Raw genomic sequence first — 21392 nt, 5'->3', positions numbered from 1 at the left:
ATTTGAGGTCACATTCTAGGACTCATTCTAGTGACCTCAAATATATTCGATCATTGCATCAAAAGTTATTACGGGCGGTTCATTTTTTATTTTGTGCAGTGTATATCATGTTCTTTTTTTCACTATTTTTATTTCATTTATAATACATTTTCTTAGCAAAAATTGGATTACTGAAATATGCTTTACTTAATTTTGTATAAAAAGTTTGAGAAGGTTAAATTTCTAAAGCAATAAGTTGATAGTTTTAAAGAATAATTTGGTTTAATAATTGCAAAGAAATTTGATTATAAATGTTATAATGTTAAAAAAAAACCCACTTGGTGGGTATAAAGAAGTTTTTCTTGTAGGCCCACCTTGGTGAACTCTGTAGAAGTTAGCCTCACTTTATTGTGAAATAAATATTTAAAAACGACAAAAATTGCATCTTTTACTAATCAATATTGTATTTTCAATTTTAGGTAAACCTCCTGGATATGATCGTGTTAGAAATGCTGAGATTGGAAATAAAGATTTTGAGTTAGATGTATTAGAAGAGGCTTACACAACTGAACATTGGCTTGTTAGGATATACAAAGTGAAAGATTTGCCAAATAGAGGAGTTTAATGTCCCATTATTTGAAGCCATGGACTGAAACAATTTTTCATACTTAATATTTTCTATTCTAATTGTTGAATTTTTAAAACTTGAGTAAAAAAAGCTTAATTTGGTAAATGTATGTTTTTTTTTGGGGTTCTTTTATTTTTTTTCCTGTAATCAAAGTTTATGTGTGAAATATGCTGATAAATCTGATCTTAAAAATATTTTGAAGAATTTTGAGGGCAATTATTTTTTTTAATGTTATTTCATTCCATTGATTATTTTCATCTAATTTTGTGTTCCTTGTTAATTATTGCTCATATTATTTATGTTTTGATAAATTTTTTTAAATAGTTTTGATAATTTATTTGTTCAGTAAGTATTTTCTAAGTCAATTTTGCACAACAAAAAACCTTATTACTTTACTGTTGCAGTTTGTCATGACAGTTTCTTCTACTCATTAGCTTAATATTATATCTCAAACATTTTTACAGTGAATGATAATAAAAGTATTTTGTTATATATGCTTAGATTGTTATTTTTTTTATTACACAGAACAAGTCAAAAATTAATGTGTATAATTGATAGTATAAGAAGTAATTTCAAAATATACTGTATTTTGAAGTAATTGCTCAAAAAAGACTCTTTTTCTATTATTTTTTAAATTTACATTGTAATTAGCAATTTTTTGGTACTACTTAATTTTCATGGCGACCGCAATAAACCGCCAAACTAAGAGTAATTATACTCACTTTCGATTCCATTTAGACTTTGCATTCAAAGCGTGTGATATAGTAATGTAGTTTTTTCCAGGAAAAAAAGGTATCTCGCTATCGAATTGTGTAAAGGAAAGTTTGTGGAGGTGCAATGTGAAAAGTTTTCAGCCTTTTTTATGTTGGGAGCGAAAGTCAAAGAGGCATGGCTTGTCATCTTCTAGAGTCTTATCCTGCGGAATTCATGTGTCTAAAATCCAATGGGGAAGACAAGCGTTTTAATATTGAAAGCAATCGGGGTGATACGTTAGCCACAAGCTAAATGCGAATAATTCTAGCTTGTCATTATTCTTGGCGTCATTTTAATAGTCGTCACCATGAAAGTCAAGTAGTGCCTTTTTTTTTTTTTTTAAATTATTGTTTTGATTTTTGCTTGAGTTTTATTACAACTCCTGAAATTCAAATCAGGCATTAAAGTACTCATTTTTTTCACTTATTTTATCAGATTCCATTTTTTATTTTATTTTGTATCATTCAGTTAATTAGGAAAACAACAATTAACTTAAGCAAAAGCAGTTATCAGAAAACCTTTCTCCTCTTGTAATGTTTTTTTTTTAATGTAACAATCACTGATCAATCAACAGGGCAATCTATTTCCTTTATATGGAAATACAGTAAAACCTCCAGAAAGACCACCTCTATGTCGTGACCACCTCTATTTACGACCACTTTTGGTAGGCATGGAATTTTTTTCCTTAGACTTTATGAAGAAAACTTTCAGGGGAGACCGTTAAAACCTCTTCTAGCGACCAGGAAAACATCTGCACCAAATGCGGAAAAGGTAAAATATGGAAACACACACAAAAAAGTCAAAACAATAAAGGTAGATACAAATGTATTCAAAATATTTGTGTGACGCTCTTATTTAGAGAGCTCTTTTTGACGATATGACCTCATATTGAATCTCATGTTGAAGTCTGAGTGCACTAAAGAAGCCATTATCAATGATTTACTTTTATAGTTGAAAAGTTAAACTAGAAAGAAAAAAAAAAGATATTTAAAAAAAAGCAAACATCTCAAACAAACAAGCCTCTTCTCATCTTTTAAAGCTAACTAATTTTTATGATATACAAACTTAAACAAACATGATTATTTATTTATTTAAAATAGGTTTATTATGCATAATTGGTAAATTTGTTTTTGCACTTAATTATATCAGTTGGGATCATTTTTATAGATGCTTAATTTTATTCATCGATCAGTCTTTTCATGACACCAGCAGAAGTGTCATTTCTACTGACTAAAATTAAAATCTCGTGTACCTTCGATGACAATTTTGAAGTCAATGGAGGTAACCTCTAAAAACGACCAACCCAAATCAACGCCATTTTACTGTGGAACGGAGAGTGGTCGCTCCTGAGAGGTTTCACTGTAGTTATTAAAACAATATCGAAATGTGAATATATTCATTATCAGATTGTAAGTATAACGTGACTGGGATATATATAATGAAATGTTATTACAGTACAGAACCCGCTATCCGGAAATCAGAAAACCAAAAAACCGGAACGAAATTCGATTAATTTTCCCGCTATTTTTCTTTAAAAAAAACCTTTTTTCCTTCAGGATTTTTCTTTCTTTTTTGAAAGATGTTAACTTACCATCACTTTGGAAGTAATCATTAGTGTATTACTTCATTGTTTTTTTCTTATTTTTAAGATTATTTCCAAATATTTTTTTTTTCCTTTAGTTGAGTTTGACAATAAAAAAACGGCTTTTTGTAGCGATTCAGAAAACCGGAAAAATCAGTTATCCGGAATAGCGATGGTCCCGATCGTTCCGGATAATCGGTTCCCTACTGTATAAGCAAATAATGCACAGATTTAATGCTAATTGCAAAAAAAATGAAGTAACGTATTTCTATCTTTTATTTTGAACAACTATTGAGATTTAAAATACACATGGCTCATTCCAAATGAAATCTACTAAAACAAAAAATTTTGCCGTCATGTCACAGATTTTCATGAAAGAGTTTTTGTAGGAAAGTATTTTGTGAAAAACTGTTACAATAATTTTTTCAGAATTTTTGTATCAAAATTGGTGTTAGGGGGGCCTCTTTGAAATCTGGCTCATTTTAATAAAATGGTGTCCCTAGATAAGGTGGTTTCAATGTTTGTGACTTCATAATTTTATTTATGAACCATTTTTTGTGTCATTAGAAAGATAAAGGTACCGGTTATGTGTTAAAAATATTAAAATGCTGAATATATCTATCCAAAACTGTTTTAAAATTTAAATTTAAAAACATTTTTGGCAATTTTTTTTCTTCTTTTATTTATTTTGCAGAGAAGAAACAACATACCACTTTGATTTTTTTCTTATGATGCCTAATAGCGCACTTTTTTTACATTAAAAAAAAATCAAGAGTGTGTTTTTTGTTTTTAATCTATAAAAAATAAACAGTGAAAAAAGCCTAATTATGAATTTCGCAATCTATAGTCGTCCCAGCTTAGTTGCATATCGGATAATCGAATAACTCGCTTATACGAATAAAATTTAATGGAACCAAACCATTTTATATGAAACTAATGTTAAACTTCCCCGTTTAAACGGATATTTGTTGTTTTTTGTCCCTGCCGAATTGCATGAAGAGGTGGTACAGAAATGAAAAAAAAATTTTTTTATTTATGAGAAATGTTTCACCAGTTAAATTGGAAATTCCGTTTTTCAGTTAAGATAAGGATTCAATAGGGTCTTCCTGTTCCTTAATTGGTCTAAACAGGTTTTAAAGTTGAAAAATTAATCAAATCTTGATGCCAGTTATACATTCTTTGACTTACTTCACTCACACATCATTTAGAATGTAAAAAAGGTTTGAAAGGAATTCGCAAGTTATGAAAGTCTTAGTACAAATTGAAAGGGAAAATCTAATTTTGATAAATTGACGAATTTAACGGGTATAAAAACTTCCACAATTATAGATTTTTTCGGAAGTTATCAAATAATATTTTAGTACCTATATTATACTTTTACTAACATTGATTCAGTTTTATGTAACTTTAAGGGACATTTATATTTTATGATACTAACGCAGACAGTTTTAATTATAACTGTTTATTGATCATAAAACCGAGTTTATTTAATCAAAACGCTATACTATGTATTAAATACTATTAAAAAGTAAAATTTCGCGGAAATTTAGAATTTAAAGATTGAATATTGAACTTTTAATCGAATAACCCGCTTAATAGCATAGCTTTGGCTGGAACCTTTATGCGTAGGTTGACTGTATTTGCATAAAAATAAATAATAATACTTGCTTGTTTTTGTCAACTGAGAATAATTTATTTAATAACAGCATAACTACAATAGTTTATAAAGCTTGAAAACGTCTAATTTCAATTGCTTTGTTTAAAAACAAAAAATTAAATGCAACTAAATAATAAACTAATTTTTAAATACGATACCATATAAATCAAACATCTGAAACAAATATAATTTACTTAAAGTGTTCATAATAAATACATTTTAATAATAACTTAAGTTTAACAATATAAATAAATACATAATATCTAAATAAGCATATATTTTATGTTTCATAAAATTATAAATGTTATAAGTATAAAAATGACACAAGTATGAAACAAACTTATTCAATTGTTTAATATGTGTATATGCTTCAGTATAGTTAAATCCAAATTTAAGGTTTTGTTTTTTAACCAGGAAATCGCAATTCTTACTGCCAAATTTCTTACCCAAAAGATTATAGAAAATAAATCTTTCGTACTTTTCAGTGTTCAAAAAAATCGAAAGGGTGTTTTATGTCATTAAAGAAGTAACAATGAAAACTAAAAATAAACATTGCAAGTTTAGGTGTTTTTAACATTTAATGTTATTTAAAAGGCATTCTAATGTTTATAAATCTTTTCAAATAATTTCTGAATAATGTTACATCTGGGCTAACTATATATAAGGGACCAGAACTGATCATTTTGCTTGGAATAGGAAAGTTAATGAGAAGATTTTCGAAAGGGGCTCAGCAAACATCCAACGGAATAAGTTACGTATAAGCTGAGGATGGAGAGCTGGGTTTCATGAAAGTTATTTTGGCTGGCATCTTGATTTTCTTCACTGATCGGCCAAATTTTTCTCAGGCATATTGATTGTTGTAGATTGCTGCCACAAACTTTTAATTATCCTAGTAGGTGGTTTTTTGATTTGAGGCACAAGTGAAACTTGAAAATATTGATTTAATGTGGAAACACGTAGTTTGAATAAAGCCAAATGAAAAAAGAAAAAAAAAATCAGATTTCCCCATTAAAAATCTCCACTATTAAGTTTAACGGGAATTTGCATTTCGTTAAATAGACAAATATATAATTTTTAAATGTTTAGATATCGTAGCTTTCTGCAAATATATGTATAAAAATAAATTTATGTGAGCAAAATGTTCTAAAAATGCTTAATATAACATACAGCGTCATCGAATTAATTTCCTGATCATTGAAGATAAAATTAGTTAAATATGTAATTATTGAACAAGTTATAGTAAAAAGGTAGAGACTTTTTTTTTGTCTTGTTAAAGACACATTATGCTTGTTAGAATCAAAAGCATAAATGGAAATGAAGTGCTTGTCTGTTTTAGTTCCTTTTTGGTTAATGTTTAGAATTTTTCTCTCTTTTCGGCGTAAACAAATTTGTATTGTATTATGATTTTATAATTTTTTTTTATATTTTCAAAATGAATTTCTGGCATTAAAAAACAATTCCAATAAAAATATTCAGAATTCATCAGGGTTGGCATAATTTAAATCACTTGATTTAAATCATGATTAAAATCGTAGATTGGATCACTTGATTTTTAAAATAAATAATTTTTGATTTAAATTAACTTTTTGAAGCCATTAATTAAAGCAACAAATTAGAAATAATTATTAATTTAATCATAAAAATATTTTTATACAATATGATTAGTAAATGCATTCTCTTTGGTATGAATTTTTTTAAAAGCCTGATTTCAATGACAACGATGGTATTTCATGTTCTATCTCAATAAATAAAAAAACATTGATTTAAATCAGTAGTTTTTAAAAAAAAAATCAATAATTTAAATGAACTTATTTTTTTAAAAAAATATTAATATAGGTATAAGATATCTTTATTCTATATAATTAATAAAAACATTTAGGGTATGATTCTTAAGTCTCATTTCATTGATAAGGTTATTTACTAAGAAATAAAGAAAGGTAAGAATGTAAATAAATGTAAAGAATGTAAATAAGTTATATTTTAACACTAATAATAGTAACTAAGCTAAACTAAACTTAGTGGCGCCACATCCCATAGAGGGCCAAGGCCTACTGTGCCCATCTCAGTTTTCTTGGCCTTGGGCTCTGGGATGCAGGAGCAGATGTTCCGGTCAGGTGGTCAGCCGAACGCGGAACCCCCAGTGTTTAGTTCCCAAGCATGCTTGGTACTCATTTATCAACCCACTGAAGGGATGAAAGGCTGAATAATAGTAAATAGACAACAAAAAAAAAAAGAGTAATTGACTGAAAACAACATAAAATAAATATGGATAACAGTGACTTTCAACTTTTATAATTTTCCATTAAATGCACGCAAAATAGCTTGCGAGCAGAAAACATAATTCAATTGTACCCATTTAGTTTCATGCTCATTCAAATGCAGTTTGCGCATGTAGCTCGTGTATACTAAGACTTATTCTACCCAAAGTAATATAAAATGTTTTTTTTTTCCAACAATGTTCTCTGATTTTAACTAATTTAGTTTTCATTATATATCTACATAATTGACAAATAGTATCTCAATCTTTAAGTTGAACTTGTGAAATATATCTATTGTTTTACTTATTCATTGATTAGTTTTTAATAATTAAATAATTTTAACCATCTTTGTGAGAAATATCAACTATTTTAGCTGTTATATTGTTTTAAATAATATTAAGCATTACATTAAAGCATTTTATTAGACAAACATTGGTCAATGATTGGTAATTGTAGAAAAAATCAGATTCAAATCAAATAAATCCATTTTTTTCCCTTCTACAATATATCATTATTTTTGCTAACACTGGAATTAATTTACTATATTTACATTGTATTTAATATTTAGTGCTGCTTTATGATAATAAGCAAATTGCAAGGCCTTATAGTGGGATAAAGAAAAAAACCAGGGCATTTTTTAGTACAATATACGTGTACTAGATTATTTGCAAACAACAAATTGAAAGAAGTGTAATTTACTTAAGTATAATAAGGGCCAATTTTATCCTCAAAAAATTAAAAAAAAATGTACTATTTTTTAATTCCAGGCATTATTCTGAAAAAAAGTTTTAACAATTTTTCCAGTAAAATTCTGTTAATGGATCACCGAGCAACTCATAACAGTTTGAGATCAATAGTTAGGATATTTTAATGGTACTATTGCATTAAATAAAATAATCAGTAACAAGTATTTCATATTCTTGTTGTTGTTGTTTCTAATGTCACTTGTCATACGAACAAGCCTGCTTGGTGAAACCGAGCAAATTTAAGGCAGAGTGTGCGTTTCTTGTTTTTTCAGTGGCGCCATCTATGGCTAAAAATTCGATTTCTGGCACACCATACGTCGCACCCGTTCATAGGGCGGACCCATTCATTCATCCACAGATCGCAATTTTGACCTGAATCAGAGAACGATCGATCTCCAATTTCATATTCTTCAATTCCAATTTCATTTCGATTTCGTATTCTTGCATACCAATATTTATTTAACATTTGCAATCGAGTTCATGACTTCTTTAGTAAAATATAAGAGGGGTCTCAATAATTTTAAAACGAAAACACACTGAATATTTTTCTTTTAGCATTTTTTTCAAAAGTAATTTTCTCTGCAGGAATTATTAATTAAAGTAAAAATATATTAGATCAAAAATCCAATACTTTCGATTATTCAAACAGATTATTTTAGAAACTGCATAAGTATAGTAGAAAATGGGATATTCGGAACGAATACGAATCACAAATATCAGGACAAAAAGCTGAAAATTAAGGGCAAGTAACGAGAAATATTTTTATCAGAAAAATTAGAATTTTCATACTAACTCAGATATTAAAGTTTAACCTGTATTGTGTTGAAATATATGAAAAATAGTGAATAATAGCAATTGCATTTTACTATTTTATATGCAACCTATGTCATTTTTGTACCTTTTCATTATTCCATTATTATCAAGCAATTTTTTTAACTATCTTTAATTTGGAATCTTTACAATATATTGTCTTAAATATATTAAAATTTGTTGTTTTTATATTCATATTACAGATATATTTTTATATTTATTTACAGGTTTATTTGCATTACAGATATGCAGATTTATTTTGATATTTATATTACATTTATATCACGGACAAGCAAGAGGGGGGAGGGTATCACTCTCTAACGTATACTACTAAAATAGAATTTAATTGTTGAGCGTTTAATTTCTTGTTAAGTTAAGTTGCAAAATAATATAAAAGCATATTTAAATTGTTCAGTTCTTCCTTTTTTGTTATTTTGTTAGCAATTTTAAGGAAAAAAAGTGAATATTTTTGAGCCGCTTATATTTTTTTCTTTTGTATTTTTTACAACCGTCGTTGAATAGCCAACCCAATTTTGGGTTTACGACTACTAATTTTCAACTCCGTAGCCTAGTAATTTTGAACCCAATACAGAAGACAAGGAAACTCCTATATCAGTACCCCCAGAGGTATGATTTGTTAAGGGAACATGGAGGACTTTGTGATCCGAAATATTTAGCGTGCATCAGTCACTATTTACTACACGGGGAGTGTTTGGCCGGCGGAGATCGAACCCACGACCTGTTGGACATGGGTCCAGTGCCCTACAAAACAGGCTATCACGGGCCAAATTATTGAAAACATTAATTAATAGTTTAATGCCGCCTTCCAATGAGGCGAACCGGGTTCAAAACCCAGTCGATACGAATTCCGCATTCGACTTGCACCGACCACAGTGCTGACGTGAAATATCCTCAGTGGTAGACGGATCATGAGTTAGAGTCCCCTTGCCGTCAGGCTAACCGTGGGAGGTTCTCATGGTCTTCCTCTCCATGTAACTCAAATGAGGGTTAGCTCCATCAAAAGTCCTCCACGAAGGCAAATTTCTCCAAATACTCGATCCAGGAGTTCTCTTGTCTTCTGGATTGGGTTCAAAATTACAAGTCTACGGAATTGAATATTAGTAGTCGAAAACCCATAAATTGGGTCGGCTGTTCAACGACGGTTATAAAATAAAATAAAATAGTTTAATGCTATGAAAAACTTTTAAATTGTTTAGTTAATTTCAATTAAGAATTTTTGAAATTTTATTCGTCCTATTGTTTTAAAAAATATATATTAAAAAAAACCGGTTTAAAAAAGGAAGAAAAACTGATTTCAAAAGTTTTAAAAATTAGCGTAGTTCATTTTACAACGGAAAAAACCATCAATAAAAAAACTAAAATATGGTTAAAATTTTAAAAATGCATAATATTTTAAAAATAGAGTGTGATAATTGCTTCTACTTACTTTTATATTTATTTATATTATTTAATTTCATTTTAATGACAATTAAAAATGTTTCATCATTCGTTTGCATTTCAATTTGAAAATTTCAAGCGAATCACAGAGAATTAAGTGTCATCAAATATCAAAAACCATAAGAATACTATTATTAATTTAACTATTCTCATTCGATAAATAATTAGAGCAATTCGATAAAATGTTATGATCTTCATTGTAAAAGTTTGGCTTCTTTCATTTTTAAGTCCTTTCAATACTAAAAACAAAAACCCACCTGATTTTTTTTATGCTGAAAAGTGTGTTATTAAGCATCATGAGAAAAATAAATCTGATAAAAATTGTTCCTTCTCAGAAAAAAAAATTTGCAAAAAATTTCTTAATTTTTTTAATGCAAATTTTAAAACATTTCTGGATATATATTCAGCATTTTAATAGTTTTAATGCATAACTGGTACCGTTATCTTTCTAATGACACACACACACGCAAAAAAAAAAAAAAAGAAAATTTAAAAATTAGTTCATGAATAAAAAGTTACAGATTGCAAACATATGAACCATCTTTCTTAGGACGCCATTGTGATAATTGTAATTCAAAATTTCAGAAAATGTTTTTGAATTTTCTTTAATAAAGTACTTTTCTACAAAAAATTTTCATAAAAATCTGTGACATGACGGCAACGTTTATGGGTCGATTTCACTTGGAATGAGCCACATCTTGTATATGATGATAATAATAAAATTCTACTGATACATTTGTCTTACCAAGGTACAATGTGTATCAAAGTGCATTTGAAGAGTTTAGTGGATGAAGCAAGTAAGTGACATTTTCAGGAGTAAGTCAATCAGAAAAAAATAAAGTGGTCGCAATGTAACAAAATTGTTTTTGATTTCCCTTTAATTTCAACATAACTAATCCATATTAGTTTTGAATATGTTTGCTTGATTTTTTTTTTACAATTAGGTAATGGTAAATAAAATAAGGTAAATAATTGTCAGCCCCGCCATCTAATGAATTTATAATAAAATAGTTCGTATAGCACTTTTCGTACCCTGATTACAGCCAATCTGAAAATTTCACTTACATGATTCATCCACTTTAAGTGTCTTCAAAAACTATATTTTTTATAACATTTCGAAATACAAACCTTCAAAGAGAGCCCATGATTAAAAGTTGTCAAAAATGTAACTTAATTTCTTTCACTCTTTGCGTAATAAGGAATGGAAATTAAATTTCTCCGTATCCCATCAGAATCACAGGATACAGAGTTCTTAATACTTAAAACGAGTTTAAGGCTTTATTTCAAAGCTAGGAAGGGTGGTAAATACACCAAGCAGAAAGAAGAGTTTTGGATGGAGCTGAAGTCATTCAAGAAGAAAAGGCGATATCTTTAGCTTATTTCAGAAACATGTACTTAGCTAGTTTTATAAGAAGCCAAGGAGATGCGGAAAGCGAATATATATATATATAAACTGAGAAGTAAGGCGGGCTGACACCAAAAAGAAGGGAAAAAAAAAGTCAAAAGCCATGAAGTAAAATTCAAGTCAAGGCTCGACGATCCGTATAAGTCTATCTTGTCACTGCTGTTTGCGTAGGAAATTAAATTCCATCAATTCTGGTGTTCAGTACTCTCGATAAATTTCTTCAAAAAAAGAAGCGTTCAAGCTTTTATAGTTCCCTTCGGTACCTAGGGACTTACTAAGTCAACATGAAGCGGTAGATTTACCTACTTTCACAATAATAGGAGGAACTGAGATTTACGCATTCACTTAAGATGGGATGTTTCCTGGCTTGTCTGAACCTAGTAATGGATCATAATTATAGCCAGAGCAATACAAGGTTAGCATCGTTTGAATTTCGCATGGTTGACACCATCGTTTTTATCATACGATAACTTTTGATTCAATTCAATGCCTTACGCGTATTTTCTTGCGTAATTTTTTGATTTTTTTTTCTCCACCGGCTTTGAGGAAATGTATTCAACGCCTGGTATGATTCAGTCTTTGAGGATAAAGAAAAGGAATACTTTTTATTGACACTAAAAAGTAGCATTTTGTAAATTGTGAAGCATGGAGGAAGGTTTTATTTCTAACAAAAGTTTGCCATCGAGACAGTGAATGTATGTCGTTGTTTATTTTCTAATTTGGTTAAAATGTGTGTTGGAGCTTACTGTATTTATTTGAGTTGAATAAATGAAACAGTTGCTTCATTACGTGGACTTTTATTTGCTTTTGAATTTGTTTTCGTGGCATTTTAATGTATTTAATAAAATTCGTATAAATTTTAAAAAAAATGTTCGAGCGAATTTATCTTAAATTTATTAAACACATAATAAAAATTTCTTTAACATTAGCATTCATTTTTCTACAATAAATTTAGATTCTATAATATCCTTAAAAATGTAAGACTAAAAGCTATGTAAAATTATGAGTTTTTCAGGCTTTGTAGTTTACTTATGTCGCACTAGAGCTGCACTATGGGCTATTGGTAAACGTCTAGGAAACATCTCAGAGGATGAACCGAAGACATTGGTCTTCGAAATTCATTGGTCTTCGAAACCAATGAAATTCAATTCAAATTTAATGAAAACAAATTCAACAAAACAAATTCACTTTTTTCACTTTTTCACTTAACTTTTTTTCTCAACAAAACAAGTGAACAAATTCAATGAAAAACCTTTTCATTGAAGATTTAAATGAATTTGCTTGAAAGGAATTCTGACCTACTTGAATTTGTTTCTAAATATTTTTTTCAGTACGGAACAATCATGATGGTTTTCTCAAACCATTATGATATGCCCAATTAAAATACATCAATTAATTAGAGCTAAGACATTTAAATATAATCTTTCTGAATGATTCGGATCTTTAACCATCGATTCAAAATATAAGGGTGGCTGCAATAAACTCGAGATCCAACACGCTATACCTATTTACAATTTAGTCATGCTAAAGATTAAAAGTTATACCATTTATAAATTTTACTTTTTCTGTTATCGAAATTTCACTTATTTGCTTCAGATAAACAAATTAAGAGAAAAACTTTGTCTAATTAAAAAAGGAAAAAAAATGGACAAAAATGTTGCTCTTTTTATGAATTTTAATTTTTCTATTTTCTATATCTAGAATATAACTTACTTGGTAAAAAAAAAAAGTAGCACCCTTTTGTAAATTTCACTTTTTTCGTTTCATTTTATATCTAGAACTTGCTTTCGACAAAAAAAGAATGCACCCAATTGTATTGAGATGAAAGTTTTTTCCACTTTGCGGTATGCTTAAAAAATGCTTGCAAATTATGTTGAATTAAAAAGGTAATTTCCAATGTATAAGAAAATGTATATCGGAAAAACATCTTCGAAAAAAGAGAAAAAGAATATTTAGAAAGGAAATATTGATAAAGAAAAGAATTTAAAGCTTGGCGAATCATTGACAACGAATGCGAGATTGAGAAAATCAAAACCTGTTTGATTGTCGGAAGAAATTTAAAGAATATAGACCACGATTATTTGAAACATTTAAGTTTCATCTAGCAACCCAGCTGGTTTTCATATTCCCCCAATAGATATTTATCAGATATTTATCAACTCCTAGTGTGCCTTTCTTTTTGACATCATTTTTGACAAAGATTCTTGACATGCCATTTTAGGCATTACATATGTCCTATCTTTTTAATTTCGTTTAGTTCTTAAATTAATATCTAATTCTCTATTTTTTTCTTATTTAAAATGAACATCAGCTTTATTTTTAATGGAGCCGAAGTCAAATTCAATCAGATATTTCTGTTTTACTTGCAAAATATATTAACAAATATATCTTAGATTTATCAGAGTTCGTAATTATCAAATAATTTTAATTTTGACAATTCTCTTTCATAGTCGTTGATAAATGACTAATGGCGACTGCTTTCTTTGAACGATCTTATAAAAAATTCTAAAATAAAAAAATATCTATTTTTCAATTATTTATGTAAAAAAAAGAAGAAAATTCTGCTATATTTTCAGGAAATAATTGTCTTTACCAAAAGTTTCATAGATGCTTTCAAGAATTTAAAATAATTTGATCTAAAGTAGTGTTCTTTAGTAACGATTCTCCTTTACCTTCTATGATAATTTCCAATAAACACAATTATCATTTTAACCCATTGGCGGTATAGCAAATGGGCAAAGTTAGGAGAAACTTTCTCCACAATACACTAATTTCCTATCTAATAACATGGAAAAACCGGCTTTGCTATGCGAAAAGAAAGCAAGTTAAAATACGATTTTTTACATGCAGAAAAGTCAGTGGGTTAATTCCTTCATTATCATTTAATTGATTTATATATCTAGGGCATCGATTAAGGAATACCCTTTCTATCTGATTTGATTAAAATGATGAAAAGCAAATTTTATTTGGCGAGGAACCACGACACTAATTACGTATCAATTGTATCTCCTTTCAATAAATAAACTAGACATCGGGTATAGTACTTTACTAACGAATTTATAAATTTAGGAATCTATTTTCTGTTTACATTTAAACTTGCATTTTAAATAAAAATACTTTCACTTTTAAAAAAAGAATAGTTTAGAAATTTTAATTTATTTCTTAAATTTTATTTTTGGTGATAGTATGCAGAAAGTACCGAGACTTTCATTAGAATCAATCAGATAGAACTAGTCAATTTAGAAATAATTTATAGCAGAGTCTACTATATACTTTTTAAAATTTTGAGTTTCATCCGTGAAAATTAAGTAGGTTTGCACGAAGCAAAAATTTCTGTATTTTAAATTGAAGTATTTCTTGGTAATTTAAAAGTGAAAGTTATATTTTAAAAAGTATTTTTTGCTTGAACTTATGGGTGGGTCAAAGAGTTCTAAAACTGAGAGCGAAAAGTTAATGCTTTTAACAATAAATTCCAAAAATATAGAATATATATATATATATATATATATATATATATATATATATATATATATATATATATATATATATATATATATATATATATATATATATATATATATATATATATATATATATATATATATATAATAAATTTATGAGCACTGAAATTTTTTTCTTGAATGTGTGAAGACTTTTTTGAGCATTTTCGTCTACATAAAAGTACTTCTTTACAGTATTTTTCATTTTTACTATTTTCATTTAATCATATTTGTTAAGAATTAAAAAAAAAAAAGATCACTACTTTTTGTGTTTTCAACTTTTTCTCTAAGTTCCTTAAGTTAAAAATTACCGAAAACAAGTAGCTAAAAATAAAGCCTGTTTCAAAAATGAAAAAAATAAAAAGGATAAGCCCTAAGAGATTTTCCCTTAAACATTTCAAAACCAGAACAGAATATAAAACGTTTCAACCTTTTGTTCGATCCGTTTTATGGCCTTTCTTTCAACCATCCAAAAAATCTTTTTCTCGTCCACCCTTACTAAAAGGCATTCACAAGTTACAGTTATGGAAAAGTTGGGAAGAAATACGGTGGTAATCGACCGATGGTTCGAAGTATCGACCTCGGAATTTTTTAAATCTTTTTTAGAAAGTTTACAAAGATCGAGTAAAGAAAATTACAAAGTTAGTTACAATAGCGCTCAATAGATGGCAGCAGCACATTCTTTGCTTTTATATTTGCATTTTGTAATGGTTGAGGGTTGAAAATGAGAGAGCTTGGTGGAGGAAGAAGCGGAAAATCGGTTTCGGAGGGCGCTTAAGGCTCCGGGCGCGCCCAGTGGAGCGTAGCCCTAGGAAGCAGGAGCAGCCCCTCTCCCTTGATAGCCTAATCCTACAGCGGTCAAGTAAAGTGATCGGCGTTTCACACTAATGATCTGGCCGAGAAGCAAACAGTTTGCGCGGAACGAATTCGTTTAGGAGTAGGCCCTACCGAGGGATTAGGTGCTTAGCTACCACGAAGCTATGTCTTTCATCTGGAAGATAATGTCCACCCTCACACACACACACACCTGCTGATAAGAGGGGGTGGCCACGATTGGAAGCATTTTTCACATACTTTCGCGCAGCTTTAATCGAGATTTATCTTTCCGCGTCGAAAATTCCCCACTAAATAAATGAGTGAAGTAATTTATTTCATCTGCTTAGATAGCCCCCACACTTCTGCTATTTCATAAGGAAAATTTCCTTGAAATGTCTTATTAATATTAAGTTATTTTTTTTACTTAGAGTCACTAACTTTAACTTATCTAGATTGAGTAAAGTTTTTTTTTTTTAATTAACTTAAGAATGACGAAATAATAAAGAGTGTACAAAATTATATAGTACTTGGTTATTGTCTCTTTAATTATCCATTGTAATTATATAACACCGGTCCATTGTAATCATATACTTGAATAATTACTCTAGAGCAATTTCAACTGCTTACACCCTACATCTTTTAAATGTTGGAGACCGGATACACACTTCACATTCAATTAACTTTTAATTTCTTTCGGTTCTTAACTTAGGACTATTGGAGAGAGTCTGGAATTCTACATTGAGATGATGATCCGATAACAATGTTGATCCATGTAACTATTTCACTTCCACAATTTAGATCGGAAAGCAGCTAACAATTGTTACCACCAATCCTCCGCATCACGATCTCAATCGTTCGGACTTCCCTGACTTTAAAACCATCAAGAGCATCAAATCAGAGTTCATTCTTAACCATTAAGGAGTCATTCTCACCAAAGTTCGTAAAATCACCCAATTTTTGCATGCCCTGCTGGATATGTTAGTCGGCAAAAGGCATGCCATGAAGGAAAATCTGATGCATTGAGAAAGGACTCAACTCTACACAGAAAAAGTGCAATTCCGGTCAAACATCCAGTGTCTAATATAAGTAATCAAATTCTCCGTCCAAGCCGAGGTATATGAACACTCCACTCACAACACAGAGAGGACACAGGAGAATGTTTAATTTATATAAGTGCATAAGTTTTTCAATGACTTCGTAGTTCGAATATGTGACGTTCTTTGTCACAAGCAAATGAAATGTGGAAAACTCAAAATGAACAAATTTCATGTTTTCTACAGCAGTCTTTCTCAATGATTTTTCAGAATTAGATTTTTTTTTGGGATCTAATATTAATTTGTTTACCACCATCGCGTGTACTTTGTCTTCATTTTTGACAAGGATTCTGAAAGTATGAATTAAATGTGGACATTTAGGAACACCTTGCATACGATTGGTGAGCTTTTTATGGTGATACAACGCAATATGCGTGTTCATAGCTTGAAATGTGTAGTTTAAAAAAAAAAAATAGACACAGATTAAAATGCTTGTTTTGAAAAATGGACGTAGCTTAGAATGCGTTATAATAAAACCGACCCAATACAAAATACACATTTTCCCTATTGGCAAAGTTTTAAGCATTAAAACAAATAAATTTACATTTCCGCTTACATTTTTAATGAGTAACAATGATAGAAAGTGAGTTCAAAATCTTCAGATAATTCTTCCAGGAATAATAGACATTATATTAGTTATATTTGCGTATCTTGAGTTGTGTTCATTTTCTAATACACGCATTTAGAGTGTGTTTAAAATATAAAACTCAAGGATGATATACTTTGATATATTGGAAGATTCTAAAGTCCCTGTAAAAATACAATACTCCCTGTAAGAATACAATATTTTTTTACCAGAAATACTGAAAATATTCACTAAAAATTATATGCGCGTACAAATATTTAATTTCTTTTTGGAAAATATTGTACTGAACGTACTGTTATTTGTAATTGTTAGAGTAATCTAATTTAGAGTAATCTTGTTTACATAATTAGGGGAAGTTTGTTATTGTTGGGGTATTTAATTTCGGCCATTGACTTAGGCATTAAATTGATCAATTTTACAGTTTTGGACATGTTAATGTTATACAGTCCATACCATAGAAACGTTATAATTATAAAATGTTAAGTAAATATTGGAAAAATAAAAGCTACAGCCATAGACCAACTGAAGAAACCCGGTTGCTTTCATAAGATCAGAAGTTTCTATGAATAAGCCGGTTGCTGTTATATTTTTTTTATAAAGTATGTCGTCAGCACTAGCTAATTAGCATATTTGAGGTTAACCCCAAAAAAGGTTGAGTCCTAGTGTGTGAAAAAACTCATCATTAGATCAAAAGTAATTTAAGGTGTTCAATTTCCCACTCCCTCTACATAGATGTGAAAGAAATTAATAGATTATTATAGAATGATAACTCCTGATATCCACTAAATCAGAAATCACGGCATTTCTTTGTGCAATTTGCAAAATGTGTTAGCCTAGATAATGTTTCAGTGTTTGGGCCACCAGAACATTCATGATAACTGAAGATAGTTCATTGAAATAATCTCCACTTGATACAATACACTTCCGTACTCGATTGTAAAAGTCTCAGAAACAACTACTTTTCTAATAACCACTTGAAAGGGGGAAAATGAATTTAAATAAAAGATACAGATTCATTTTAAATATAAATTCATATTATGAGGTTTTCTCTTACAATTCAAGCGGAAATTATTTCCTTGAAAAAAATTATTCCCATTCGTGGTTTATCTGTTCAATATTATCATGACATAAAACATCTTATTTAAATTTGTTGGAAAAGCTTAATATATTCACCGTACAATATTTTCCTTGTGCCATATATTTATCATTTAAATTTTTTAACTTCACTTAAAAAAGAATAGTTATATATTTAAAGTTTTAATATACAAATTTCAGCTGTAGTAGATAAAGTTGACTCTTCTCCAAGCTTACTGGAATTAATTCCTTATATATTGCGACAAAACAATCTTATAATGAATCATAAAATAACCGTTTCAAATTTGGTTGACGAGTATCAGAAATTATTTTTGTTGTTGTTGTTGGCGTATGCCATTTTAGGCAGAGGGTGTGCGATTGTTCTTGTTTTCCAGTGGCGCCATCTATAACCAAGAATTCGACTCCTGCCACACCCATACGTCACACCCGTTTATAAGGCGTGACCCATTCATACATCCATTCATTCTTCCACAGATCGCAATTTTGACCTGAATCAGAGTACGATCAATCTCCAATTCAATACCCCCAGAGGCATTGATTTGTTATGGGAACATGGACTTAGAGACTCGACAGATTTAACGTGTATCAGTCACCATTTACTACACGGGGAGTTTTCGGCCGGCAGGGATCGAACTCACGGCCTATTATTTTTGTTAGCATCTTTGTTGCATCAAGAAAATAATCGAAATTACTATTTTCTGCGAAGGTGAAATTTCAACTAGCCTTAGTTGTCAATTTTAGTCCTCTTTATCTGAATACCTACGGCCGTTCCCCCATACAGTGGTGTTATACAGTCATGCCGAATCACGCCGTTGTTCAATACTGCATAGCGCTTACTCTTTTTTACACCATACAGCACTGCATATTGCATATACCAGATATAGACTTAAATTAATATTTATGGTCAAAAATTTGCATTCAAAATGCAGATTTCGAATGACTGGCAAGAAGTCGAATGCCATAACATCAGAAATACGCTTAAATTAGAAAAATTACGAATTCGAATTAAAATAATTTTTATGCTTTGTTTCTTGGTAGAGAAGTTTTCAAAAATAATGAATCCAGTGTTATGAATATCTGATATTGAAAAGAAATCAACGTGAAATACAAAATAAACTATTTTCAATGCACTGTGTTTCATCAAATTTGAAAGTATTAAAAAAATGTAAGACAATATATTAGAGTTTAACACTCAAGTGAGTAGAATTAATACAATATTTTAAAATAAGCAGTGCATTTTAAAATCAAAAGATAAAAATATTTTGTGCACCGTTTCTCTTAAAATACTTAGTAAAAATTTCTGGAGGAACAAAATGTAAGTTAAAATTATATTAAAAATTATTATTAATTTGCAGTAAGCATAAAATCTAGGTTCCTGGATGTCTTAACGTTAAAAATATTAACATAAATTATATTCTTAAGTAGCTCGTAATATTTAACAAAATCAAAGTTTCTAGTCTTAGTAAAAAAATAAATAATAGTAATAAATAAATAAATATATGTAATTGTAGCAAGTTCTATAAATTACACCAATATTATTTTTGCTTCTTTTATTCAAATTAGTTTTCGTCATAAAAAAATCAGTCATACACGAAGCTTGGCATTGGGTTTCTTAATATCATTTATCATATTTACTCACAAAAATTTAAAAATATGACATCAAAGGAAAAATAACAATTATGATCATAATTAATATTAGTAATAATCAAACTCCTTAACAACTTTTTAGCATTTTTAAAAAGAAATGTAAAATTTAAGTTTCTTAAGTTTCTAACACAAGAACCATTTTTCTATTTGATAAATGAACATAGATATGCATATTTTCAATTCCTAAAAAACAAAGGTACAAGCGCAAATAAGACCACATAATAAAATGTATAAAGTTAATATTCAAATTTTTTTTCTTACCTAAAAACAGTTGATAAGTCATAAACTGAACGTTTGACAAAATGTATTAAAAATTAAACAGAGTTAAAACAAACATAACGCAATTCAAGTGAGAAAAGAGATGTTTCCCAGACCGTCGCCAATAGCCCATTGTGCAGCTCTAGTGCGACGTAAATGATTTTCATTTTTCATTTTATTGAAATTACATACATTTGCTGACTTGTGTGCTCAATATAGGCTTATAAGTCATTGTCAAGTAGAAAATACAGATAGAACAATTCAGAGAAAGACATCACAAAGAATACATCCAGGGTTACGGCGGGATTCGAACCCGCTACCTCCACGCTTAACAGAGCGTTTGGACCGGCGATACCGCTCGGCCAGGGAGGCCCCGACGTAAATGAACAAACAAACAAACAATCAAGTGAGAAAAACTATTTTTTACGTAATTCAAATCAACTTCTTGAACAACACGAACATTTTCAACATTGAATTTATTTATTGGAACTACATGCATTTGCAGGCTCATGTGCTCAATTCATATTTATAAACCTTTGTCAAATAGAAGGACAGATAGTACATCCAGGATAGCGGCGGGATTCGAACCCGCTACCTCCATGCTTCGCACATCGTTTGGCATGCAATACCGTTCGACCAGGGTTTATAAGCCTAAATTGGTACCGCAGTGAACTGATCGCTAAGACACGGTTCCCAGCAGATCACCGAAGTCAAGCATCACTGGCTGCGGTGAGTGCGCGGGTGGGTGACCACTTGGATTAGTCTGCATAGGGACCGAGGGTGTGCGGTATTGGTCCTCGTTAAACTGTTCTACCGTAAAGTGCTCGACTTCACGTGCAGGTCGTCGGGCTACCGAAGCGGGGGCTGCCACCCCCTCTGCAGAGGATCAAAATTGTGATGGCATGTCTTCGGATCATCCTCAGGGATGTTTCCCAGACCGTCGCCAATAGCCCATTGTGCTCAGCTCAAGTGAGGTAAACTTCACTTCTCTGAGAGACTGTTTAGACAGGCATATTGTCCTGCCGCCAAATGTTCTAAAGAGTTGAGGTAGCAAATTCAATTCTCGCCGTATCTTTGCATCCAATTTTTGCTATCTGCTCTTCATTGAATTTATATAATT

At 29.9% G+C, this 21392-nt stretch overlaps 1 protein-coding gene and 1 long non-coding RNA gene across 3 annotated transcripts in view; one reads left to right on the top strand and one right to left on the bottom strand.

Moving 5' to 3' along the window:
* The window catches only part of LOC107437643 (dolichyl-diphosphooligosaccharide--protein glycosyltransferase subunit STT3A), a 39046-nt gene extending 37947 nt beyond the window's left edge, over positions 1–1099 (top strand). For both annotated transcript variants that reach the window (XM_016049722.5, XM_043040075.3), the window contains exon 15: positions 459–1099. In XM_016049722.5, the coding sequence (XP_015905208.1) occupies positions 459–604 (146 nt within the window). In that variant the 3' untranslated portion in view covers positions 605–1099. The remainder of the gene's footprint in view (positions 1–458) is intronic.
* A 1069-nt stretch (positions 1100–2168) lies between these two features.
* Positions 2169–20415, bottom strand: LOC147801824 (uncharacterized). Its single transcript, XR_015430434.1, has 2 exons — positions 20276–20415; positions 2169–2324 (listed from the first exon to the last, which is right to left on the bottom strand). It is a non-coding gene; the product is annotated as an uncharacterized LOC147801824 (long non-coding RNA).
* Between the last annotated feature and the right edge of the window lie 977 nt (positions 20416–21392).

The sequence above is a fragment of the Parasteatoda tepidariorum genome, chromosome 11, assembly GCF_982258835.1.
Source record: "Parasteatoda tepidariorum strain Cologne lab strain chromosome 11, Ptep-v5.0, whole genome shotgun sequence".
NCBI classification, from domain to species: Eukaryota; Metazoa; Arthropoda; class Arachnida; order Araneae; family Theridiidae; genus Parasteatoda; species Parasteatoda tepidariorum.
The sequence above is the reverse complement of the archived record's forward strand: the minus strand, read 5'-3'. Positions and strand labels throughout refer to the sequence as shown.